Source organism: Grammomys surdaster, unplaced genomic scaffold (genome assembly GCF_004785775.1).
Source record: "Grammomys surdaster isolate TR1022 unplaced genomic scaffold, NIH_TR_1.0 166, whole genome shotgun sequence".
Classification (NCBI taxonomy): domain Eukaryota; kingdom Metazoa; phylum Chordata; class Mammalia; order Rodentia; family Muridae; genus Grammomys; species Grammomys surdaster.
Window position 1 is genome coordinate 5,773,884 of NW_021604614.1, and position 22,876 is coordinate 5,796,759.

Here is a 22,876-nt window from a genome sequence, read left to right on the forward strand (position 1 = left end):
ATCATATACATCATATACATCATATACATCATATACATCATATACATATACACATACACATACATATACATATATATATATCTCACAACCTGCTCAGTCTGTATAGCATAGCTTGTATGTATTTGCATGGCTGACCATTTGGTATCAGATAACCCACTGATGTGCTCTTCTCTGGGGAAGATTGCTTCTCCCACTCAGGGTTCCTTACTTGCCTGTAGTTCTTTGCATCGGCTTGACGATGCCTTGTGGTCTTTCTCCTGTCCACATTAGCATATCTATTGCTCTTGTCCTTGCTGAACTCACATTTAGGCAATTATGTTGGTGAGCCTTTATGGGTATCACTTCCGACATTCCTCGGAGATACTGTCGCACAGCAAATTCCTCACTCCTCTGGCTCATGCGGTCTTTCTGTCCCCTCTCACATGATGTTGCCTGAGCCTTGGGTGCAGGAGTCATTTTATAGATGTATCCATTAAGACTGGGCTCCACAGATCCACATTTTGATGACTGGTTTTCTGTAGTTCTCTCTGTCTGTGGCAAAGAAGAGTTTTCTTGACGAGTAGTAAGGACTATACTTATGTGTCAGTATAGGCCAAATATTTAGAATGTATTAGTTTAGCAATGTGGCAGTTGTAGGTTCTTCCCCAAGGTCCATGATTTTACAAGACCTGGAGAGTTGACTAGGTTTCCCTTGTGTTGAAGGGGCCTTAAATCCAATTACAGAGCCGTTGGCTACCACCAAAGTCATTTGACTTTTAACTATGTGACTTTCTCTTTCTTTGTACCACATATACTCAAGTGTCCATGGAGGCCAGAGAAGATGTCAGATTGTCAGGAGCTGAAGTTACAGGTGATTGTGAGCTGCCTACTGGGGGTATTGGGAGCTGATCATGGGTCCTCTGGAAGAGCAATCACCCATAACCACTGAGCCATATGTTCAGCCCCTGTCACTCATTAATATGTGCATCCAATAAGAACATATTGATCACTAATAAGACACTAGTCTGACAGCTCCCATAAGAAACAGTTGTTGCTTCCTGATTTTAGTGATTAGCTAACAAGTTTTTAACCCCACTCCCACTTTCTCCCTCACCTCTCTCTGTCTCTGTATCTCTCTGTCTCTGTATCTCTCTGTCTCTGTATCTCTCTGTCTCTTTCTCCCTCTCTCCCTCTCTCTCTCTCTCTCTCTCTCTCTCTCTCTCTCTATATATATATATATATATATATATATATATATATATATATATATTTACAATTGTGTATGTATGTGTGTGTGTGTAGTTTACACTTTTTTATTAGGTACAGGGACACTAGCAGTCTAATGTGTGAAGCTCTTCAGTGCCTGCTATGGCACACAGTTTAGGATGGCTTCCCATGGATCTACATCTTTGGTACGTGCAAAAGTGAGGAGTGTTGCACATCTGCATTCCCTGGGAACTGAGAGGTGACCTTTAAATAATTGCTTGTGTGTTCAGGTGTACATGCATGTGTATGCATCTAAAAGACAGAAGATAAGCTTGGGTGTCATTCCTCAGCCTGCTGATGAACTTGGTTTTGTTTTTGTTTTTGAGATGGCATCTCACTGTCCTGGAATGGGCCAAGTAGGCTAATCTAGCTGGCTAGTGAGCCCTAGATATGTATCTGCCTCCACCTCCCCAATACTGGGATTATTATATGTGCTATCATATGGCTTTTTAACATGAGTCTGGGGATCTAACTCCCAAGGACAACCTTGAACTCCTGATGCTCCTGCTTCTGCCTCCCAAGTGACGGGATCAAAAGCATGGAGCCTGTGTATGTGGTGCTGGAGATGGAACCAGAGTCTCATACTCATCAGGCAAGCCCTCTACCATCTGATCTGCATCCCGAGACCCCCCTGCTGTCTCTGCTTCTTTTCCCTTATTCATAGAAAAGTTTTGAGACAGGGTCTCTTGTTGTCCAGGCTAGCCTCAAACTTTCAACATGGCCAAGGGTGACTTAGAGCTCTTGATCCTCCTGCCTCCACCTCCCAAATGTTAGATCACCGCCGTGTGCCACAAAGCCCCAGTGGGGCAGTTCAGTTTAAACACTGGGGATCACAGGGAACCTTCGACAACAGTTTTGATATCGGATTACACTCTGTAGGTTAATGTCAGTGCCGTGTGGTTTGTATTGTGTTTGGTCACATTGTATGAAATTGCTGATACTTGTCTGGAAATGACAATTTCACTCAATGCAATCTACCACCTCTATCCTTTGAAATTTGGTCCCCTGTAGCATTGAGCTAGTGTGGCTTCATTAATGAGAACAGTCAGGTAACCACACTCTTTCCTCATCATCATGGGAGAATTATTTATTTAGCTTGCTAGGTTTTTTTTTTTTTTTTTTTTGGTCTTACAGAAGTCCTTATGTCCTGAGGCCAAGTGAATTATTCACACTTAACTGAAAGATCAGTTGTGGTTTTAGCAGTGTCTTAGTACTCCCCAACTAATGAGGTCGAATTCCAATGAACCACCGTGAGTTGAAGAGATCATAAGTCGAAACACGAAACGAAATGCGTTTAAAATTAAAATTAAAATACAGAGCCAAGGAGATGACTTGCTGCTAAAAGTGCTTACTTGCAGCGCAGGCATGAGAAGTAGAGTTCAGATTCCCAGAACCCCTATCAATACTGGCTGAGTGTGCCAACTACATATCATTCCAGCCTCTGAATGGGGAAGCTGGGATCCTGAGATCAAACTGGCTTGCAAGACTAGCCATACTGGTGGACACTGGATTTGATTGAGAGACCCAGTCTCAGTGAGTAAAGTGGAACCGCCACGAAGGTTGATTCTTGACATCAACCTTAGACTTTCATATACATGTGCATGAGTACCATGCACATGAAAATAATAAGTGTACACACACACACACACACACACACACACGCACACGCACACACACACACAAATGAAAAAAATTACAATATATAAGCCTAGATTCCCTGTAGTCAGAAGCTTGAGGTAGGAGGATAGATTTTAGGCCAGCCTAGGCTACAGGAGATCCTGTCTCAAAAAATAAACTAAGAGCCATGTAGTGTGTAAGGCACTTAACACATAAGCATGATGAACAGAGCTTACTCTCTAAACCTCACAAAAAGCTAGATATAATGGTGTAGTCTCTCTTTTCCTTTCTTCCTTCTTAACTTCCTTTTTTTTTTTTAATGTGTGTGACAGGTTTTCTCTGTATAGCCCTCGGTATCCTGAAACTCACTCTGTAGACTAGGCTGGCCTCCAACTCAGAGATCTGCCTGCCTCTGCCTCCTGAGTACTAGGATTAAGGGCATGTGCCAGTGGTGCATATTCATAATCCCAGCCCTCCTATAGTGAGGCTGGAAGCAGAAGCAGAAGAATTCCATGGAAGCTCTCAGGCCTGATACCCTGGAATTGACAGCCCAGCAACAAAAATAAGGAAGCCCATGCCTTAAAATGGTGGAAGGTGAAAAGAAATTCCCAAAGGGTGTCCTCTGGCTTTCTCGTGTCTGCCACGAAGTATATACACATGGGCAGAGGGCCCAGCGCTCACATCAGGAAACAGACAGGAGAATTTCTGACAATTCATGGCCAGCTAGCCTGCATCCATAATGCTGAACAATAAGATACTTGTCTGAAGAAAGGTGGAAACTGAGGCTCCACATAGAAGGTTGTCCTGTATCATCTATGTAGGCTCTAATGGTACCTATGTGCCAGAGAGAGAGAAAGAGAGAGAGAGAGGGAGAGAGAGAGAGAGAGAGAGAGAGAGAGAGAGAGAGAGAGAGACTTTTCTCAAGCAGAAGATTGTTTTTGACTTTGGGCTTACACACTTCCAAGTGAGTGCTCCTGTGTACAAACTTACATTACGCCCGTGAGTACGTGTGTTCATGCTCAAGCGATTTGATGACTCCATTTCCCCCCAACCATGTTACAGCAAATGTACTTAACGGCAATTAGAACGTTTGTGCCCGCTGCGTACACATCTCCCCAGAACACAAAGCTTCCCTCAACAGGCAGCCTAAGTAATTCTAAAGATTAAAGCTGGTGATTTGCAAAGCTCCGTGGTTCATTTGCTTCCTGCAAATATCAAGATTAACAAAGAAATTCACTGATCCCATTTCGCTCCCTTGGAGCTTGTGTTCAGGCCTAGGAAGCGTAGCAGGCACATACACAGTTACAGGACTCAGGACGACTCTCTTGATTCCTTTTATGGTAAAGGGGTGAATTTAATATTATTTCTCTTGGCAAAGGTGTCTCAGGAAAACATCTATTTAAGTATGTTTCTACCAGGTGTGATCCACTTAGCCCTTTCCACTAACACTCATTAGAAATATGGCCAATTTGTTGCCATTAAAAGGAAAAACTTAAGTCTTCAGGACTGCATCTCAGTTGTTTGTAATTGCATAAGTGTTGGCCACATGTCAACTCCTTTTTCCAGCTCTGGAGATAGGGTCCTGAGCCAGTTGCTTTCCAACTTTCCTTCCATGTCTCTTAATTTTCTTCCTGTTGCTATAATGAAACACTAACCAAAGCAACTTAGGGGAGGGTAAAGTTATTTGGTTTACATTTTCAGGTCACAGTCCATCATTGAGGGAAGTTGGGGGAGTCAATCAATGGAAACCTATAAAGCCAAAACCATGAGAGGAACCCTGTTATCTGGTTCTCAAACTCATGCACAGCTAACTTTCTTATAGGGCTCAGGATTGTTTGCCTAGGGAATGATGCTGCCCAAAATGGGCTGGGCATTCCAGCATCAATTAATAACACAATCCTCTATAGATATTTCCAAAGGCCAATCTGGTCTGGGCAATCCCTTAATAAAGGGTCTCTCCTAACTTGTTAATTTGCTTAGGGACTAATGTTTTTGGGAACATGGATATGGCCTGAGTTGACCCGGGAGAGAAACATAATAGTGATTATGAGTCAAAGACTTTGCCCTTAGAGCCGAGAAATGTTTTCCAAATGTGTCCTGGTTATACTAAAGAGAACAGTAGCTAAGGATGGCTACCATGTTGGATGACTTTGAAGCCTGGTGAAGCAAAGGCTGCCATTTTGTTTGTTTGTTTGTTTGTTTGTTTGTTTGTTGTGTGTGTGTGTGTGTGTGTGTGTGTGTGTGTGTGTGTGTGTTGGGTCTACTGTCTTCCCTTCAGCTTGGATTATCCTTCCTTCTCTGACTTCTCCCTTCTGGGATCTGAACTCAGGTCCTGATTCTTCTGCAGCCAATACTAACCACCACACCTCCTCTATAGTTTTCTTGACCCCATAGCAGTTTTGTATGTGTAGAATTCAGAAGACAACATAGCATTCTGGGAAGTGATGCTCTTCTTCTGCAAGTGCACTCAGATGAGCTGGCCTAACAGAACATTTTAAGGAGTTTTATAGACCTTTGGGTAAAATGCTTTCCTTGGGAGTCCCTTGGCCATAATGTGTGACACAGCACGCTTGAAGCACAGGTTTAATCAAAGTCAAACACCTTAGGAAGACAGTCAAGAGGCAGAAATGAAAGCCTCCTGGAGAGGTTGCCATGCTTTCTTCCTTTAATCGCACCTCCTTGTAGACTGGATAGGAAGGCTCCCTAAACATGGAGAAGCAACAACAGGGGCTGTTGTGTACTAGAGCTGATTACCAGGTAGGGACTCCTCTTGGGTCCACTTATTGGGGCTGGAAAGATGGCTCAGCGGTTAGAACCTTTCTTTTTAATGTGTACATGTGAGTGTGTGAAAGGGTTTGTTCCTGCTGCTGCTGCTTATTTATATGCGTATGTATGTGTAAGCACCTGTGGAAGTCAAAGAGCAACCGATGAGAATCAGTTCTTCTCTTCTGACATGTAGGTATCAGGGATTGAATTCAAGCTATCAGACTTGGTGGCAAGCATCTTTACCCACTGAGCCATCTTGATGGCCCAAGGTGCTATTTCTTCTCCCTGTCCCAGTTAGTCTCTGGAACACTCCTTTCTGGATGAGATTCTGTACATGTTCTGCCTTGATTTTGCACAATGCTGCTTTCGTCAACTGTGGAAACAGCCCTTCCTGCTTCTCCCAGCTCTCCCTTTGCAAGCCATCCCCTGAAACTTGCCTACTGGTGTTTCACAGTCTGGATCACATTTTATCTCTTGTGTCAAACTTCCCTGGGTCCCCATCCATCTCTCCCAAACTGAAATAAGCTTCTAGGGCCTCTTGAATAAACCTCCTGCACGGCATTTATCTTTCATTCTCGTAATCGTGATTTACACATTTCTTTTTCTCTTATGGAACTGTGAGTCTTTCTAGGAGGAGATAGTAAAGAGAGAGAAAAAAAATCCGAGGCCAGAGATGTGGCTCAGTGAGCAAACGACTTGCTGCAGAAGGGTGAGGACCTGAGTTCAAATCCCCAGTATCTACATAGAGTTGGACATAGTGGTGCATTTCTGTGATCCCTGATCTATGATAAGAAGGGAAGTGGAGGCAAGAGAATCTCCTGAAGCTTGTGGTCCAGCTAACCTGCCATGTATGGCAATGAGCAGGAGACACTGGGCTGAAGAGATGGCACAGTGATTAAGAGTGCTTGCTATTCTTGCAGACCTGTGTTTGGTTACCAGCATCCACATACGGCGCTTATAACCACTTGTAACTGAAGGTACAGGTGTTCTAAGATCCTCTTCTGTCTTCTAGGGACATTCACATGCACCCACATACATACATACATACATACATACATACATACACACACACACATACATACATACATACATACATACATACATACATAACTAAGTCTATTTTTTAAAAAGGAGAGACACTATCTCTAACAAAGTGGAAGGTAAGGACTGATATCCAGGGTACTGAGGCACTCAGGTATGTCCAGCACACACAGATTTTTGTTTTTAATTCTGTGTCTTCAACACCTTGTAGGCCCATGACAGATGCTTAGCTTTTCAAATGTCACAGCGAAGCTCATGTTTGTGGGTGATCCAGACACGTTTGTCCTTTGGTCTGTTAAAAATGAAGGAACAGGGTTTCTAAACGGATGTGTTATCTGTGTTAGAATCAAGGGCTGGACGTCATCCTCCATCTGTCATCAGAACTGAGGCATGGCAGCTCTGTGCAGTTTCCTGGGATTTTTTTTTCTATTGGTAAAGCCAGTGGGATGAAAAATATTTGGAATTAAATAAAGTCACCATCCCCAGGAGGAGGAAATTCTTCCCCAGTGATCTGAGGTAGTGGCATCTTCAACCAGGCAAAACAGGTACCCTAGAGGGGATTTTGTTTTCCTACAATTATAGGCTCCTCATTAAATCTTTGACATCCCCAAACTAAATGTTCCCCAACCCATTGCGGGCACAGGGCACCAGAAAAGTATGTTCATCAATTTTCCATCGCTGTAGCAAAAGACCTGAGGCAAACTGACTTATAAAGAGAAAGGTTTATTTTAGTTCAAAAGTTTTAGTTTTAGAGCTTTCCATTCTTGATTGATGGGTCCCATGCTGTGGTTTGAATTAGAAATGTCTCACAGGCTTGTGTTTTAGATGTTTGCTCTCCAGTTGGTGCAGTGCTATTTTAGGAGGTTCTAGAAACTTCAGGGATGATGCCCAACAGATATAGGCCACTAGGGGTGGTCTGGAGGTTTTAGCTCATTAGTCTATCTGTGGTTCCTGACTCATTCATGTTTCCTGGTTGGCCAAGAAGTGAACAACCTTGGCCATGTGCTCTAGTCTGATGATTGACCCATGGGTTTTTTGGAAGATGATTAAGATCCCGTCTAGGGCCAGAAAGAAGCTCAGTTGAGAGTGTGCCTGGCTTGCAATCACAAGAACCTGTGTTCCATTCCTAAAGCCCATTCCAGAAAAAGTCTGGTGTGGAGGTTTATGCTTGTAATCCTGGTACTGGGAAGGTAGAGTCAGGAGGATCCCTGGGGCTCCCTATCCAACCAGCCTCACCTACTTGGCTAGTTCGAGATTAGTGAGAGGCTGTGTCTTTAAAAATTAAAACAACAACAACAACAACAACAAAAAAAAAACAAGTGGAGAGCACCTAAAGGAATGACCCTTGAGGCTATCCTTTGATTTCACATGTATACACACACATGTATCTGCGTGTACACACACATGCACACACACAAGCACACATACACACATGCACATATACACACACACACACCATCAACAAATTCTGTATGTTTTCTTTATCAGTGTATTTATTAAACATTAGTTGAGCAGCTGGTATAACGTATGTGCCCAAGATGTCAGCTGGACAGATGTTATCCCTTATTCCCTAGAACTTGCAGGCTACTATAAGGCCCAGTTATTGTTGGGCCAGTGACATACTCAGAGGGTAAATATGCTTGTTGAGCAAATCTGGCAACCTGAGTTCAATCCCTGGAACCTGGGTAAAGATGGAAGCAAGAACCAATTTCTGAAAGTGGTCCAATGTATGTGTGTGTGTACACATGTGTGTATGGAGAGGCACACTCATGGAAGCCAGAAGAAAACATCAGGTGCCGTATTCTATTCTTCTGTTGGTGACAGAGCATATGTCTCTCTGTGGCACTTAATGTTGTCCTACTGTGTGGCTGTCAGTGAAGGATCCCAGTTCCCTGTAACTTTGCAATATGCCTCTTTCATGCAAACATTCATCTGTTCCATTCATTTTTGCTGTGATATATTGCTTATCAATCAACCAAAGTAAGAATGGGGGCCTGGGACATGGTTCAGTTGATAAGAGCCTTAGCTGTGCAAGCCTAAGGACCTGAGTTCAAATCCCTAGCATCCATCCAAAATATTGTGTGTGAGCACACAAACTTTTTACTCCAGCATGGTAGGGAAAAGACAGGTGGGTTGTTGGGGCTTGCAGGCCACCAGCCTAGCTCTGAGTTCAATGAGAGAGCATGTCTCAAGGGAAGTTTTACCATGGACATCCTTTTATGACTATAGAGGTTCTACTTATTTTCATTGATTTTTCAGTCATTTGTATCTTCTGCTTTCTCATTTGTTTGTTTTGTTTTAGTTTACTTAGCTACTTATGCTTTTTAATTATGCAGGTTTATTGGGGGGGGGGGGCTAGAGAGATGGCTCAGTAGTTAAGAGCACTGGTTGCTCTTCCAGAGGATCAGGGATCAATTCCTAGCACCCACATGGCAACTCAAAACTGTCTGTATGTAACTCCTGTTCCAGGGGATCTCAGAGAATCTATGCCAAGGGATTACAAAACAAACCAAAAGAGAGAACACACCAGTCAATGGTGCCAAGCCTCACAAAGACATACATGTAGTCAAATCACCAATGTACATAAAATAAAAATAAAAAGGTGTGTGTGTATATGTGTGTGTGTGTGTGTGAGTGTGTGTGTGTGATGTCTGAGGTAAAACCTGTTAACCTGCTACATTTTGGGAAGGAAGATATTAAGTCCTGGATAGTTAAACAAAACGAAGACTATTATGAGTGCATCGTGAAAGTATCTCAGGGAGTAAGAGCTCTTTTAGATGTAGGAAAAAAAACAGCAGAAATCAATGTATGTGACTGTGTGTGTGCACAGACATGTGTGTTATATGCACATGTGTGTGCATAAAGCAAGCCAGAGGAAAACATAAGGTACCCTACTTTGTCATTCTCCACCTTCTACTCTTGAGACATGGCCTCTCGTGTGTGTGTGTGTGTGTGTGTGTGTGTGTGTGTGTGTGTGTGTAAGTGCAGTGCCCACAGAGGCAGAAGACAGTATTGGATCCCTGGAGCTGGAGGTACAGGTGATGTAAGCTACTTTCTTTAGGTGTTGGCAACTCTACTTGGGTATCTCTGTGAGCACATCAGATTCTGTTAACAATCACACCATTTCTCTGGTCCTAGTTAAGCTTTTTGACTTTCGTTATTAAATGATGTAAGGTAGTTCCTTCTTCAGCTATTGCTGGAAATTAGTTTTCATTTGCGGTTTGTTATATCTTCATTTTTCTTCAGAGGAATACGATTCTGTGTTATTAGTTTTTTTTTTTTTTAAAAAAGACACTACTTTATGTGCACTGGTGGAAGGGTATCTGATCCCTCGGAACTAAAGTTACAGACAATTGTGAGCTGCCATCTAGGTGCTAGAAATTGAACCCAGGTCCTTTTGAAGAACAGATATTGTTCTTAACCACTGAATGATCTCTCCAGGCCCAGAGTCTGTGTGATTATTAACCTACTGTGTTTTATCTTAGAAATTCTTTGACATCCAGAATCAATAGATAGTCATGTTTTCCTATATTTGGAATTCTAAACTTAGCTTTTTAGATGTAAAATTAATCTTGAAGTGTGTTCAGAGGGTACTTGAGGCTTGGCATCATTGAGTGATGTATTCTCTCTTTGGTTTGTTTTGTAATCCCTTGGCATAGGTTCTCTGAGAGCCATCTGTTTCTTATCTCTTAGTTCTATTTAATCTCTCAGAACTCATAATGTAAACGAGAACTACCTTGAACTCTGATTCTCCTGCCTCTGCCTCTAGACTTTTGATTGACACTGTGGAGTACCACACCCACTTTATGTAGCCATGGGGTGGAACCCAGGGTTTCTCTGGCAGCTGAAACTAAAACCAAACCTAACAATGAAACACCAAACCCTATAGAGCAGTTTGGGTTGCTCAGGAGTGAAAGAGAAGGGGCAGATTTTTGCTGAGATTTTTGGTTTCTGGGAAGAAGCCTGCTTCTCGAGTGTGAAGTCAGTGAAGTCAACTGGACCTTAAATAAAGCTATTTATTCTTCCCAGGTTGCACCATTTCTTAATGTCCCTCCAGCCCTCCACAGCGGCAAGGCCAACCCCTCTCCTTCCACTGGGGCTGCAAAAGGTAACTTATTAGCTGCCTCCCAGTAACGTTGGGGGCGTTGCCGTTGCTGAGAGTGTGGAGGTTTTCTTAGCTCTGACCTAAAACTGTCTGCATTAATTTACTCTTAATTATTTTTACAGATTCTATTCCTGGGCCATTGCTTAATAAAACTCTAGGGGTTTTGCTCTGTCTCTCTCTCTCTCTCTCTCTCTCTCTCTCTCTCTCTCTCTCTCTCTCCTCTCTTCCTTTTTTGCTGCAATACAATAAAATCAGCTGTATCAGACCCAGATGGAATCATCTACTAAGCTAAGGTTCTGAAGGGTGCTCCCTGCACTCCTATGTGTCTGTGTGTGTCCCCCATTCTCTTTCAGACAAAGAATGTGTGTGTAAAACAGTCAACTGTGGTCAGAAACCAGGTTAAAGGTGAATCTACAATCTTCCATCAAAAAGGATGGATGGAAGGAAGGAAGGAAGGAGGGAAGGAAGGAAGGAAGGACAAAGGAAGGACGAAGGAAGGAAGTCATTCTGCCCATAGAGGGGCAGAGGGTTCTAGCCTGTACCAGAACCTCCTACTCTACCTTAATATGACTAAGGAGAATAGAACATCCTGGATTTTTGGCTAAAGATGACTGTTCTGTCTTTGGAAAAGCAACTTCCTATGACTCGGGGGTGGGGGTGGGGGTGGGAATACTTCCTAGGTAGCCACGGAGCCAGGAAGTGATCCATCCAAGAAAAAAATATTCCAGAGGGAATATGCCAGAATAAATGCTTGTAGGAACCAGGCTGAAAGGGATGACACGGGGCTTTGTGTGATCCTGAGGTGGGGTTGCACATCCACAGGTGGCCCTGGTTCAACCCTTCCCAGCATGCTCTTGTGTTGAGCTAACTAAGGGAACAGATTCTCTCCCCAGAGTAGGGAGACTCACATGCATTTAATTTCTGGAGTTTCTCTAGGGTTCCATGGACTCCAAGATAAGCAAGCATTCATATGATGAAGTGGGCTGAATCTCCATTGCTGAGAAGGACATGACCAAGATGGATAGGACAGACACAGGGAGCTCCAGTGTTAGAGTAGGCAGTTTGTCAGGAGGCCTAGCTAATGAGGTATGTGGCTGGCTCTTCTGATAGGCACCACAGAGCTCAACAGAGGAAATTAAGCAACCCAGCAAAGTGTGCATCCCCTGCCCCCAATAACGAGAGCTCCAAGACACAGACTGCCTGGATCTGTGTTATTCCACCTCGCATCTCATTTTCCAAGGTCTGCTGTTACTAAAAATGACACCATTCTCCTCAACTCCAGGCAAAGCATGATGAGGTGGATAAATGTAACTGGAGTACCAGGCTTTGGGATGTACTTGACCCAGACAGAGTGGAGCGTTTGAGCCCTGATTAGTAAATCAGGAGAGACAGAAGCACGGTTGTGCTTGAGATGTCTTTTAAGCATGGAAGAGCTGTCACCCACATGATAACCGTGGTGGAAAATAAGTGATACCTTTGATCATGTGAATGAATAGCAGGCAGGGTGAATAAAGGAGGGGGGAGGGGGAGTTTCACGTGTGCATTCAGTTATTGTTTCTCTCCTGAGTTTCCACATGAAGTTCTGGGAAAGCAAAAAGAAACAAGATTGGCAGTTGCCCTGGAGAGGGAGAAAACTGGACTGTGCAAAGGGACAGAAAATGGCAAAGGAGAGGCATTGGGCATGAAGGTAGAGGTCTGGGAACACTTCCATGAGCCAGGGCTTAAGAGTAAAGGAGCAGTTGAATAGCAGTTTGAGTACAAGGAGGGACAGCATTCCCAGATGTAGGACATATGCATATTTATAGGGACTGGACAGGGAAGACATATGGGGTTGGAGAAAAGAGTTGGGGTTCAGTCTGGGTGTTGTGTTGCATTCATCTTCATACTATTACCAACATCTAACAGAAAGAAGAGGAAGGATTTATCTGGCTCCTGGTTTTATCAGCCCATCAACTAGAGCTTGCAGGATGTGCACAGCCCCTCTTGTCACAGCAGTCTGGAAGTAGAAAGAGAGAATGCAAGAAGGAGGCAAGATAAGATATGGCTCCCAGGAACCCCAGTGACCCACTTCCTCTAAGCTCCGCCTCCCACCTTTCACCACCTCCCGATAATGCTATTGTGTCATAAATCCATCAATGAACAAATTCATGTATTAAGTCAGAGCCTTCATTAGAATATCACTTCTATTGGTGTGATAAAAAGAAAAAAAAATACCTGAAAGTAGAAGGAGTTCATTTTAGCTAACAATTCAGGTCACTGACCATCATTGTGGGAAGGTCAAGAGCACCTGGTCACATCATATGCACAGTCAAATAAATACAGGGAAATAAATGCACGAATACCTACTACTTGGCTCATGCTCTTTCATTTTATACAGTTCGGGACCCCACTGTAGGGAATGGTGCTGCCCACAGTGGACTAATCTACCCAAGTCAATTAAGACATTCAAGGCAATCCCCAACAGACATGCCCACAGGCCAACCTTTTCTGATCAATCCCTCATTGAATTCTCTTCCTGGGTGTTTCTAGGTTATGTCTAGTTGACAATGAAAACTAATCCTCACACTACTAAAATCCCCCCACTGCCGTGCCTTCCCCACCTCTCAGCATGACTGTTGGGGGGGGGGGTTAGGTAGGTTATTCAGGTAGAAATGCCCATCCTAAATGCCAGCAATCATTTCTGTCTGCTTTCTGGCTGAGGGTGCAGTTGATCAGCTGTCTCCTGATTCTCTCACGGTGCCTTCCCGATCATGACAGCATATACCAGCAAAGTGTGATTGAAGTAAACCCTTTATCCTTAGGTTACCTTTTGTTAGGTATTTTGACACACCAGGGAAAGGCTAACAGATAGAGGGAAAACTAGAGCAGCCCAGGAACTGGAGGTGTAAGAAGTTCCCGGGGAGCAAGGAGAAGAAGCTAGTAAGGAAAGAAACTCTGATGGTTAGAGCTGGAAATATCAGAATACAACATTTCTGGCATTTCAGAGCAGGCCAGCAAAGGCCAGGGAAGTTTGGAGATAATTGTTCTCCAGCACCAGTATTCCTAATAAGGTGGTTCTGAGTATTCCTCAGAGTGAGTCAGAGACTCTGAGGCTCTGACAGGAAGGAAGGATCAAAGTGATGTTTCATGAGGTGAGACACTTCAATCAGTACAAACCTATCTCCCAAAGTAAAGAGCAGTGTGTGTAGGCATGGCTCCCCAGAGGAAGAGGAAGGTGGGCAAGAGGGAGTCTGTGTGTGTGTGTGTGTGTGTCTGTGTGTGTGTCTGTGTCTGTGTGTCTGTGTTAGAGAGAAGTGGGAGGGGTATGTGTATATGACACACAGAGTGGAATTGTGTATATGTCCATTTGCGTGTGTGGTGTGTGGTATGTGATGTGTGTGTGTATGTGATGAAAAAAAAGAATGAAGAAGAGAAAGAAGTGGAGATGGAGGAAAAAGAGGGAGAGGAATTAAGATAGATGAAGGGACACATGGTAAGAAGGAGATGAGAAATGGAAAGACAGATGGAGAAAAAGACAGAGGGATGTAGAAAGATGAGATGGAGAGAAGGAAATGGAAGGAGTAGGGGATAGAGAGATGAAGAAAATAAACAGGAAGATAGAGATGAGAGGTGGAAAGACATGTAGAGAGAAAGAGGAAAGGAGAAGAGTTCCTAATAAGGTAGTTCTGAGTATTCCTCAGGGAGTTAGAGACTCTGAGGCAAGAGATCAGAGATGGGGAGAAATAAAGAAGAGGGGGAGAAAGGTAGAGAGACAGAGAGGGAAAGACAAAGAGAGAGAGCAGTGGACAGGTTTGTTCCTTTTTATTTTTTTTTTCTTTTTCTTCATCTTCTTTTTTGGGGGGTGGGGAGGCTTTTTAAGACAGGGTCTCACTATGTAGCTCTAACTAAACTTGAATTTACTATGTAGCCCAGAGTGGCCTTAAACTTGCAGCAATCCTCCTGCCTCTTCCTCTGAAGTGTTTGAACTGCAGGTGTGTGCCAGCACACCCACCTTGATTTAGTTTTTTATTTTTTCTTCCGGTTAAATTGCCATCTTACCTATGTTTAAGTGTACATCTTCAGGTTGTGTAGTGGGGCCACCATTTGCCTCTCGAACTTCTTCTGTCTCGTGATAGGGAACTCAAAATCTATCAGACATTTTTCTTCCATTGCCCCCGTGGTTCTCTCTGGAGAACTCACAGGCAGTTCCATCTCTAAGTCTCCATCCGTAAAGTAACTGTTTGAGCATCTTTGGTGTCAAATGAACCCCGTCCATCTGGTTGTGAAGAAGGGGAGGGGATGATGTTGGTTACTCAGAGTTGATGGTCGCATCTCAGGACCACAGATGGGAAGGACAGCGGCAGTGAGAGCTCACTGCTTCAGAAGCCTGAGTCACAAAGCCCTTCACTGTTACTGTGGTGTGGTAATTCCATACATGTACATAATGTACTTCAATCGCGTCACCCATTACCGTCAATTATTTTACTCCCACTGATCCTCTTCTTTCCAAAAAAAAAAATCCATCTCCTATTTTTATGTCTTTTTTGTTTATTTTGCTTTATTTTTTGTGACTCAGTCAGTTTTAATTAGTCTGCTCCATGTGCATGAATAATTATATTCATTTAATTAACAAGTATCAATTAATTAGCTATTGTGTATTGTTAATTAATTAATGGGCTATTAATAGGGCCATAAGAAACATACCAGTGTCTACACCACTGAAGGCAATGTCTCTCCCAGCAACCGTTGACTGTCTGTAAATCCTCAGGGAGGAATGGGGTCTTGGAAGTGCCTCCCATGCAGGGAACCACAGCTGCTATGAGTTCATGACCAGAATGGCCATTTCCTGTTCAGAACAGGACAGAATTTCATTGAACTCCTGTACATATTCAGTTTCTTAGATTCTTTCAGTGCCCCTTCTTAAAATTGAGTTTCTTTTCTCCATAGGAACAACCTCATTGAGATCTATTTTGTCCAGCAGACTTTTTTGGTTTTTTGAAAATAGAAATCTAGTTTTTAATGTCTCTAGATCCTCCTTTAGGTCTTGGACATTGATTAAAATTGACCCTGATTTAAGATTCTCTGATGATTTGAGCGCAATGTCTCCCATAATTCTCTGGTATTTGAATATTTGATCTCCAGTTGGTAGCTATTTGGGGGAGGTTCAGGAGATATGGCGTTCCCAGAAGCAGTATGTCACTGGGGGCAGGCTTTGAGGTTTCAAAAGGCTCATGCCATCTCTAGCCCTCTCTGCTTACTGTTTTGTGGTTTCAGATGTGAGCTCTTTCCACTTGCCCCTCCAATTACCTTCCACCTGCTACCTCTGATGTGACATCATGGCATCTAATTCTCTACATCCAAAAGCTTAAAATAAACTCTTTTTTTAAATAAGTTGCCTTGGTCATGAAGTTTTACCACAGCAATAAAAAAAGAGTAACAAATGCAGATCCTGTCCCTGCCAATCATCTCTAATTACATAAAAGACTGTTTATTAGTTACTCCCTAGTTATCCAAAGGAAAGACATCATTTGGCGACCAGATCTGAGTCTGTGTTGGTAGAAGGGGTACCTAACACACTCCATAATGGATTCTGAGGTGTTTGACATTATATGATACATTTTGGCTCTAACATCAGTTCTTTTACCCTCCTAACTTTCTGTGCACCAACGAGGCAGGATCTTTCTAACAAATAATGCATTATCCTTATATGGAGCTTCTGACTTGTGTCATTTTACAGACAGAAGGGTCATGAGGTCGAGTCCAGCCTGAGCTACCTTGAAAGTTCCAACCTAGTTTAGACTGCATAGGGAGACCATGTATTCTAGTTTTCTTACTGTTGCTGTGAAAAAAAAAAAACCCTCTGACCAAAGGATTTATTTGGTTTACACTTCCAATTTACAGTTCATTGCTGTAGGGAAGTTAAGGCAGGAACCTAAGGAGGCATCACATTCACAGTCAAGAGCAATTAGAGTAAACACATGAATCTTTGCTTGTTTATTTGCTTATATCTGTTGTCATTCTCCTCTCTTATATTGGTTGGGAATCCCTACCTAGGGAATGGTACTGCCCACATTGGAATGGGTCTTCCTTCATCAGCTAACAATAAGGACAATATCCCTCAGACTCACCTTCAAGCCAACATGATCTAGATCATTCTTCATCAAGACCCTTCCCAGGTGATTCTAGGTTATATCAGATTGAGAGTTAATACTTAACTGTCACACCATGCCCTAGGAAAACAAAAGATTGGGGATAGGGGTATAGCTTTGCAAGCTACAGATCTGGCTTTGTAGTCTCGGAGGCTGACAAGGTAGGAAACATGTGGTTATGCGTGCTTTATTTTATGGAAAGAGGGCAAGCTCTCTCTCTAGCTGGCTGCCCCACAGTACAGTCTAGCTTGTATTCATCTCTCAGGGAAAGGAACTACAGCAGTGGTTCTGAACTAAGGGTCAAATGATCCTTTCACAGGGATCACCTAAGACCATGAGAAAACACAAATATTTGCACTACAGTTGATAACAGCAGCAAAGTTACAGTTATGAAGTGGCAATGAAAACTAATTTTATGATCAGGAGGGTGACCTCAACATGAGAAACTGTATTAAAGTGTCACAGCATCAGGAAGGCTGAGAATCACTGCTCTAGAAGAGCAGAACTGATAGAGTGAATATATATTATAAAATGGTATTTAGTAGATTGGCTTACAGGATACAGAGACTAGGTGGCTCAACAATGGCTGTCTTCATACTGAAGGGGCCAAGAACGTGGTAGCTGCTCAGTGCATGACACTGAATGCCTCAGTAGCCTGAATGAATGGGAAAGGCCTGGGTGATTCCTGGAGAGCCACTTTAGAAGGCTGAAGAAGCTGACATTAGTGAAAGATGGATGCAGCAACAGTATCCCAGCATAAATGAATCCACACTATCTAGGAGTGAACAAAGGCAAACAGCGATACTTTTCTCTATATCTTGGCTGCTGTAGAAGGTGGCGCCCACTATGGGGAAGAGTCTGCCCAGCAGAACGTCTGTTAGTTGATCCCAAATCTGACCAAGCTGACACCCAAGATTGAGCACAAATACCATCCTTGAGCACAACCAGACCCACTGCTCATGGATAGAGATGGCAGTGAGTACAGAGAGAGCTTTCCTTCTTGCCTACAAAGATTAGAAACTGTTAAAATAACTGACCAGCACTAGGGAAGCGGTTCAGTTGATAGAGTGCTTGCCAAGCATGCACAAGGTCCGGGGTCCCATTCCCAGCACCACACAATCCTCTAATTGGATGGAGACAGGAAGATCAAACATTCAAGGTCAATGTTGGCCAACCTGGGTGACCTGAGACTCTGTATCAAAATTAATATACATGAAAAATAAAATCAACAGGACCAAAGAAGTTAGTTGTTCAGGATAGCTGGGCATATGTTACAGGTACTCTAATTTCCCATCTTCACTATGGCTAGTAGTGGACTGAGAGGGAGCAGCTGCCAGACTCTCAAGCTAAGGATGAAAGAGCGAGTCCTGAGAGACCTGCTCATATGCCTTCATTCCTCGGATCACTACCCAGTCAATGAGATGACCCCGCCAATAGCTCATGAGCCTACCAATGGCCATTCTTCTCTCTCCTGCATCCCCAGACAGTAGATTGACATGGCCATAGCAAAAACAAGGCTGTGTGATTCACGAATCCCTGAGCAGTCACCTCAGGAGGTAGGGATGTATATCGTAACAAAACTTTATTTTCTTTTCAAAATTGCCAGTGTGATTCATACGGCCTGACACAGCCCAAGCTGTTCAGCATAAAGAAACAGACGAATCTTTCCTCCCTCCCCAGTATGTCCCTCCTACTCTCTCCCTTCATCTCATTTCCTTTGTTAGGACCTTCAGGGTTCCTTCTATGCACTTTGCAGTCTCACAGACAAGATGAGTTAGATCTTTGTACCCCTTTGTACATGCATAAATGTGTGTGTGTGTGTGTGTGTGTGTATGTGTGTGTGTGTGTGGTTTCTACACATGTGCAAATAGATGGTCAGCTATCATTTCTCAGGTTATATCTATCTTATCTCCTTATTTAATTTTTACATTTTTATTATGTGAGCAGATGTTTTGTCTGCGTGTATGCGTGTGTAGCACATGTGTACCTGGCACCTGTGGAGGCCTAAGAGGGTGCCAGATTCCCTAGAACTGGAGTTACAGACAGTTCTGAACTGCCACGGGGGTGCTGGGAATCGAACCTGGCTCCTCTTTAAGAGCAGCCAGTACTGTTATCTACTGGGCCATCTCTCCGGTCCCATTATTTTCATTTTTGAGTTTAGGGTGTGCTTGGATGTGTGTGCATGATTCAGGCTTGTTTGTGGGTTCATGTGTGTGTAAGTACACATGTGTGTGCATGCATGTGGAGGCCTGAGATTGATGTCAGGAATCATCCTCCATCACTCTTTTACCTGATTTACTCAGGCAGACCATCTCAATCAAACCCAGAGCTTGTCGATATGGCTTGTCTCTTTAGCCAGCTTGTTCTGGGAACTCTATCTTTGCCCTCCAAGCCTAGAATTACAGATGGACTTGCAGCCCCAGTGTGCATTTACATGGATTCTAGGGATCCAAACTCTACTCCTCATACTTGCACTGGAAGATCTCCCCAGATCTTACCTTGTTTTTGTTTTAACATGGTTTCTTACTAGCTGGAACTCACCAACTAGGTAGGTTGAATAGCTGAAGAACCTCATCTGCCTGTCTCTGCCTCCCCAGCACTGGGTTTACAAATGTGTATCACCACACAATATTTTCTTTATGTGGGTTCTGGAGACTGAAGTTGCATCCTCATGCTAGTATCTCGAAGGTGATCAACTGAGCCATCTTCCCAGCTGCAAGTTGGTTTTCCAATAAACCTCTCAGGACATTAGACTATTGGACATTTCAGATTCCAACCCTAAGATCATCAAAGCAGAAAGGTGATACAGGTGGTACAGGTGGATGTATTCCCAATAGTGTTTTTTTTCCCCTCTTTGGGATGATCAATTTGGGTGAAGTGAGGTGGATTCTTTTAATACTTTATTGCTTAGGTTTATTTCACAATGCTTAGTTAAGAAAACATGAAGGGAATGCTGGACACATATACGTAGCACCCTAAGTAGAGCACTTCCTAGCATGCACCAAGCCCTTGTTGCACCCAACAACAACATATAATCTGGACATGGTGGTGCACATCTGTAATTGTATCCCTAGGAGTGAAGACAGGAGGAGAATTTGAAGGGCAAAGTTATCCTCAACTCCACAGTGAGTTTGAGGTCAGCCTAGGATACCAGAAGCCTTGAATAACGAATGAGAGAGAAGGATGGAGAGCCAAGGGAGAGTGATGAATCCTTGCCTTGGCAAAAACTAGTGAGAAATTGGCTAAAATCCTGTGTTCAGCCACATCTTACATGCTTTCTTTTACGTTTATTTTTTTAAAGATTTATTTTGTATCTATGTGTTTGTGTGCCTGCATGTATGTATTTGCACGTACCTGCGGAAACTAAGAGATGACATCAGATCACCTTGAGCTGGAGTTTCAAGCACTTAGGAACTGCTCCATGTGATGCTAGGGACAGACCCGGGGTCCTCAGCAAGAACAGAGCCCTTAATCTCTGAGCCATCTCTCCAGCCCTTCCTTTGCCATCTCGCTTCCTCTGATAGTTTTCCTGTTCTCCCTTCCCCAGGTGTAAGGAGCTCAAATACTCCAAGGAGTTGCCCCAGATATCCATCATCTTCATCTTCGTGAATGAGGCCCTGTCTGTGATACTGCGGTCAGTCCACAGCGCTGTCAATCACACACCCACACACCTGCTGAAGGAGATCATCCTGGTGGATGACAACAGTGATGAAGGTATGGGAGGAGACAGCCTGCCTGCAGGACTCAAGAAATCTTGCTTCTGTTTCTAAGGGAACCATGCTGGTGTCTGAGTCTCTGGCTCCCTGAAGCATATTGGAGAAAGGAAGAGTCTTAGCAGACATGGGTTCATTCCTAGTCCACTCATCTAGGGATCGGTGCCAGATCAGTTTTAACTGTCTGCTTGATACAACCTAGAATCACCTAGGAAGAGAGCCTATTATCTAGATCTGGTTGGCCCATGGGCACATCTATGATTATCTTTACTGTTAGTTGATTAGGAGAGTCCAGCCCATTGTGGGTGGCATCATTCCCTAAGAAGGGGATCCTGAGCTGTATAAGCCAGGACAAAGTCAAATGACAATAGTCAAGCAAGACCCATTTGTTTCCACTCTTGACTGTGGGCATGATGTGAGTAGCTGACTGCATCTTGGCTACCCCACGGTTATGGACTCTGACCTTGAATTGTGAGCCAAATAAACTCTTCCCTCTTCTAAGTTGCTTTTTTTCCAAGGTGTTCTATCACAGCAACAAAAGATGAAACTGGAACAGGCTCTTATAAAGTTACTGGGTAGATGTGCAGTAGGTAAAATGCCTTCCCAGCAAGCGTGAAGATCTGAATTTGATTTCTCAGAGGACCCCAAGCCCCCTCTCTCTATGTAGCCTTGGCTGTCCTGGAACTCAGTCTATAGACCAGGCTGGCCTTGAACTCTGAGATCCACCTACTTCTGCCTCCCTAATGCTGGGATTAAAGGTGTGTACCACTATGCCTGGCTAGAACCCATGTTTTTAAAAGGTCGAGTGTGACATGTTGACATGTGCTTATAATCCAGGCAATGGGGAAGCAGAAACAGGCAGATCCCCGGGGCTCATTGTCCACCTAGGCTCACTTGATTGGTACACTCCAGGCCAGTGAGAGGCCGTTTCTCAAAAATCAAAGTGAGTAGCTCCTGAGGAAGGATACCTGGGGTTGTCCTAGTGACCTCCACATGCATTCACATACATGTGCGTGTGGGTGTGCACTTGCACACAAACAGGTGCATGCATTCCATAAACGTATAAATAAAGTTAGTGGAGTCAATCATGATGGCCCACACCTCGAATTCTAGTACTTGGGAGGCTGGGGGAGGAGGAGCATGCATTCAGAGCTAACCTGGGCTAAATAGCAAGTATTTTTTTCCCAGTCTAGGCTACATGGTGAGAACTCAATTACAAAACAAACAAGACTAAATTCTTCACTAAGACCTATGACTTCCCCTTTTCATATCACTGAAAGAACACCAAAAGGAAAGTCTGTTTTCTTGCCCCTCTGCCTTTTAATAATACTGTCTCCATTGTATTTTCCAAGACATAAATTTTAAAAAGAAAATGTTTGCTGCACTGAATCAGTAAGAGGCTCAAAGTGTAAAGGTGGAGGTCGATTAAAAAAGATACCCAACCTTGAACTTTGGCCTGAACAGACAGACAGACAGACAGACAGACACACACACACACACACACACTCATAGATGCACATGCTTTGTTCAGAACACATCTTATATTGGAATCCTCCCACTGGGCCACTGAACCCAAAATGATGAAAAGAAGCCATGTTAGTTGGTCTTTTGAGTTGAACACACCTAGAAAGAATGGGTCAGCTAAAATAGAAAGCAAGCAAGAGTTACAGGACCATTATAAAACTAGAATGTCAGACAAAAGTATGTTTGTGTGTGGAGATAGAATTGTGCTCTTGTATCTGCTCACAATGTACAAAATTCACCATGCTTGCCACAGGGAGAAATCCATCTGAGCTCAAATCAGACAGGACAACTGCAGAGCCAGCCTGCTGAAGGTCCAGGAAGCTAATCTTCCAAGTATCCATAGGATTAGGAATGGCCTAAGCCTCTCGCTCTGAGCAGAATTATCCCACAAGGTGCTCTCAGGTTGGGAGGAAGGTGAGCTCAGATGAGTCTTTTTTTATAGCCTGATCTTCAGGAGATCAGGTTTGGATCAGCTTAGAAGTGATCAAGTTTCCCTTGACTCTCCCTACAGAAATGCTGATTAATCCCCAAAGACTTGATGAACAATGTTCCTGGGCCCAGTAATCTGTCTTCTGTGGACCATCATCCAATGTATAATAATTGATCACTGACTAAATTTTAATACCATTATTTTTTGCCCTTTATCCATTCCCGTTCTCATTCTCTCTCTCTCTCTCTCTCTCTCTCTCTCTCTCTCTCTCTCTCTCTCCCTCCCTCCCTCCCTCCCTCCCTCCCTC

The 22,876-nt window shown here is 43.5% G+C and overlaps 1 protein-coding gene across 1 annotated transcript in view; it reads left to right on the forward strand.

Moving 5' to 3' along the window:
* The window catches only part of Galnt17 (polypeptide N-acetylgalactosaminyltransferase 17), a 422,194-nt gene that overhangs the window by 175,473 nt on the left and 223,845 nt on the right, over positions 1-22,876 (forward strand). Inside the window, exon 3 of the mRNA XM_028766121.1 lies at positions 20,450-20,616. Within this exon, the coding sequence (XP_028621954.1) occupies positions 20,450-20,616 (167 nt within the window). The remainder of the gene's footprint in view (positions 1-20,449; positions 20,617-22,876) is intronic.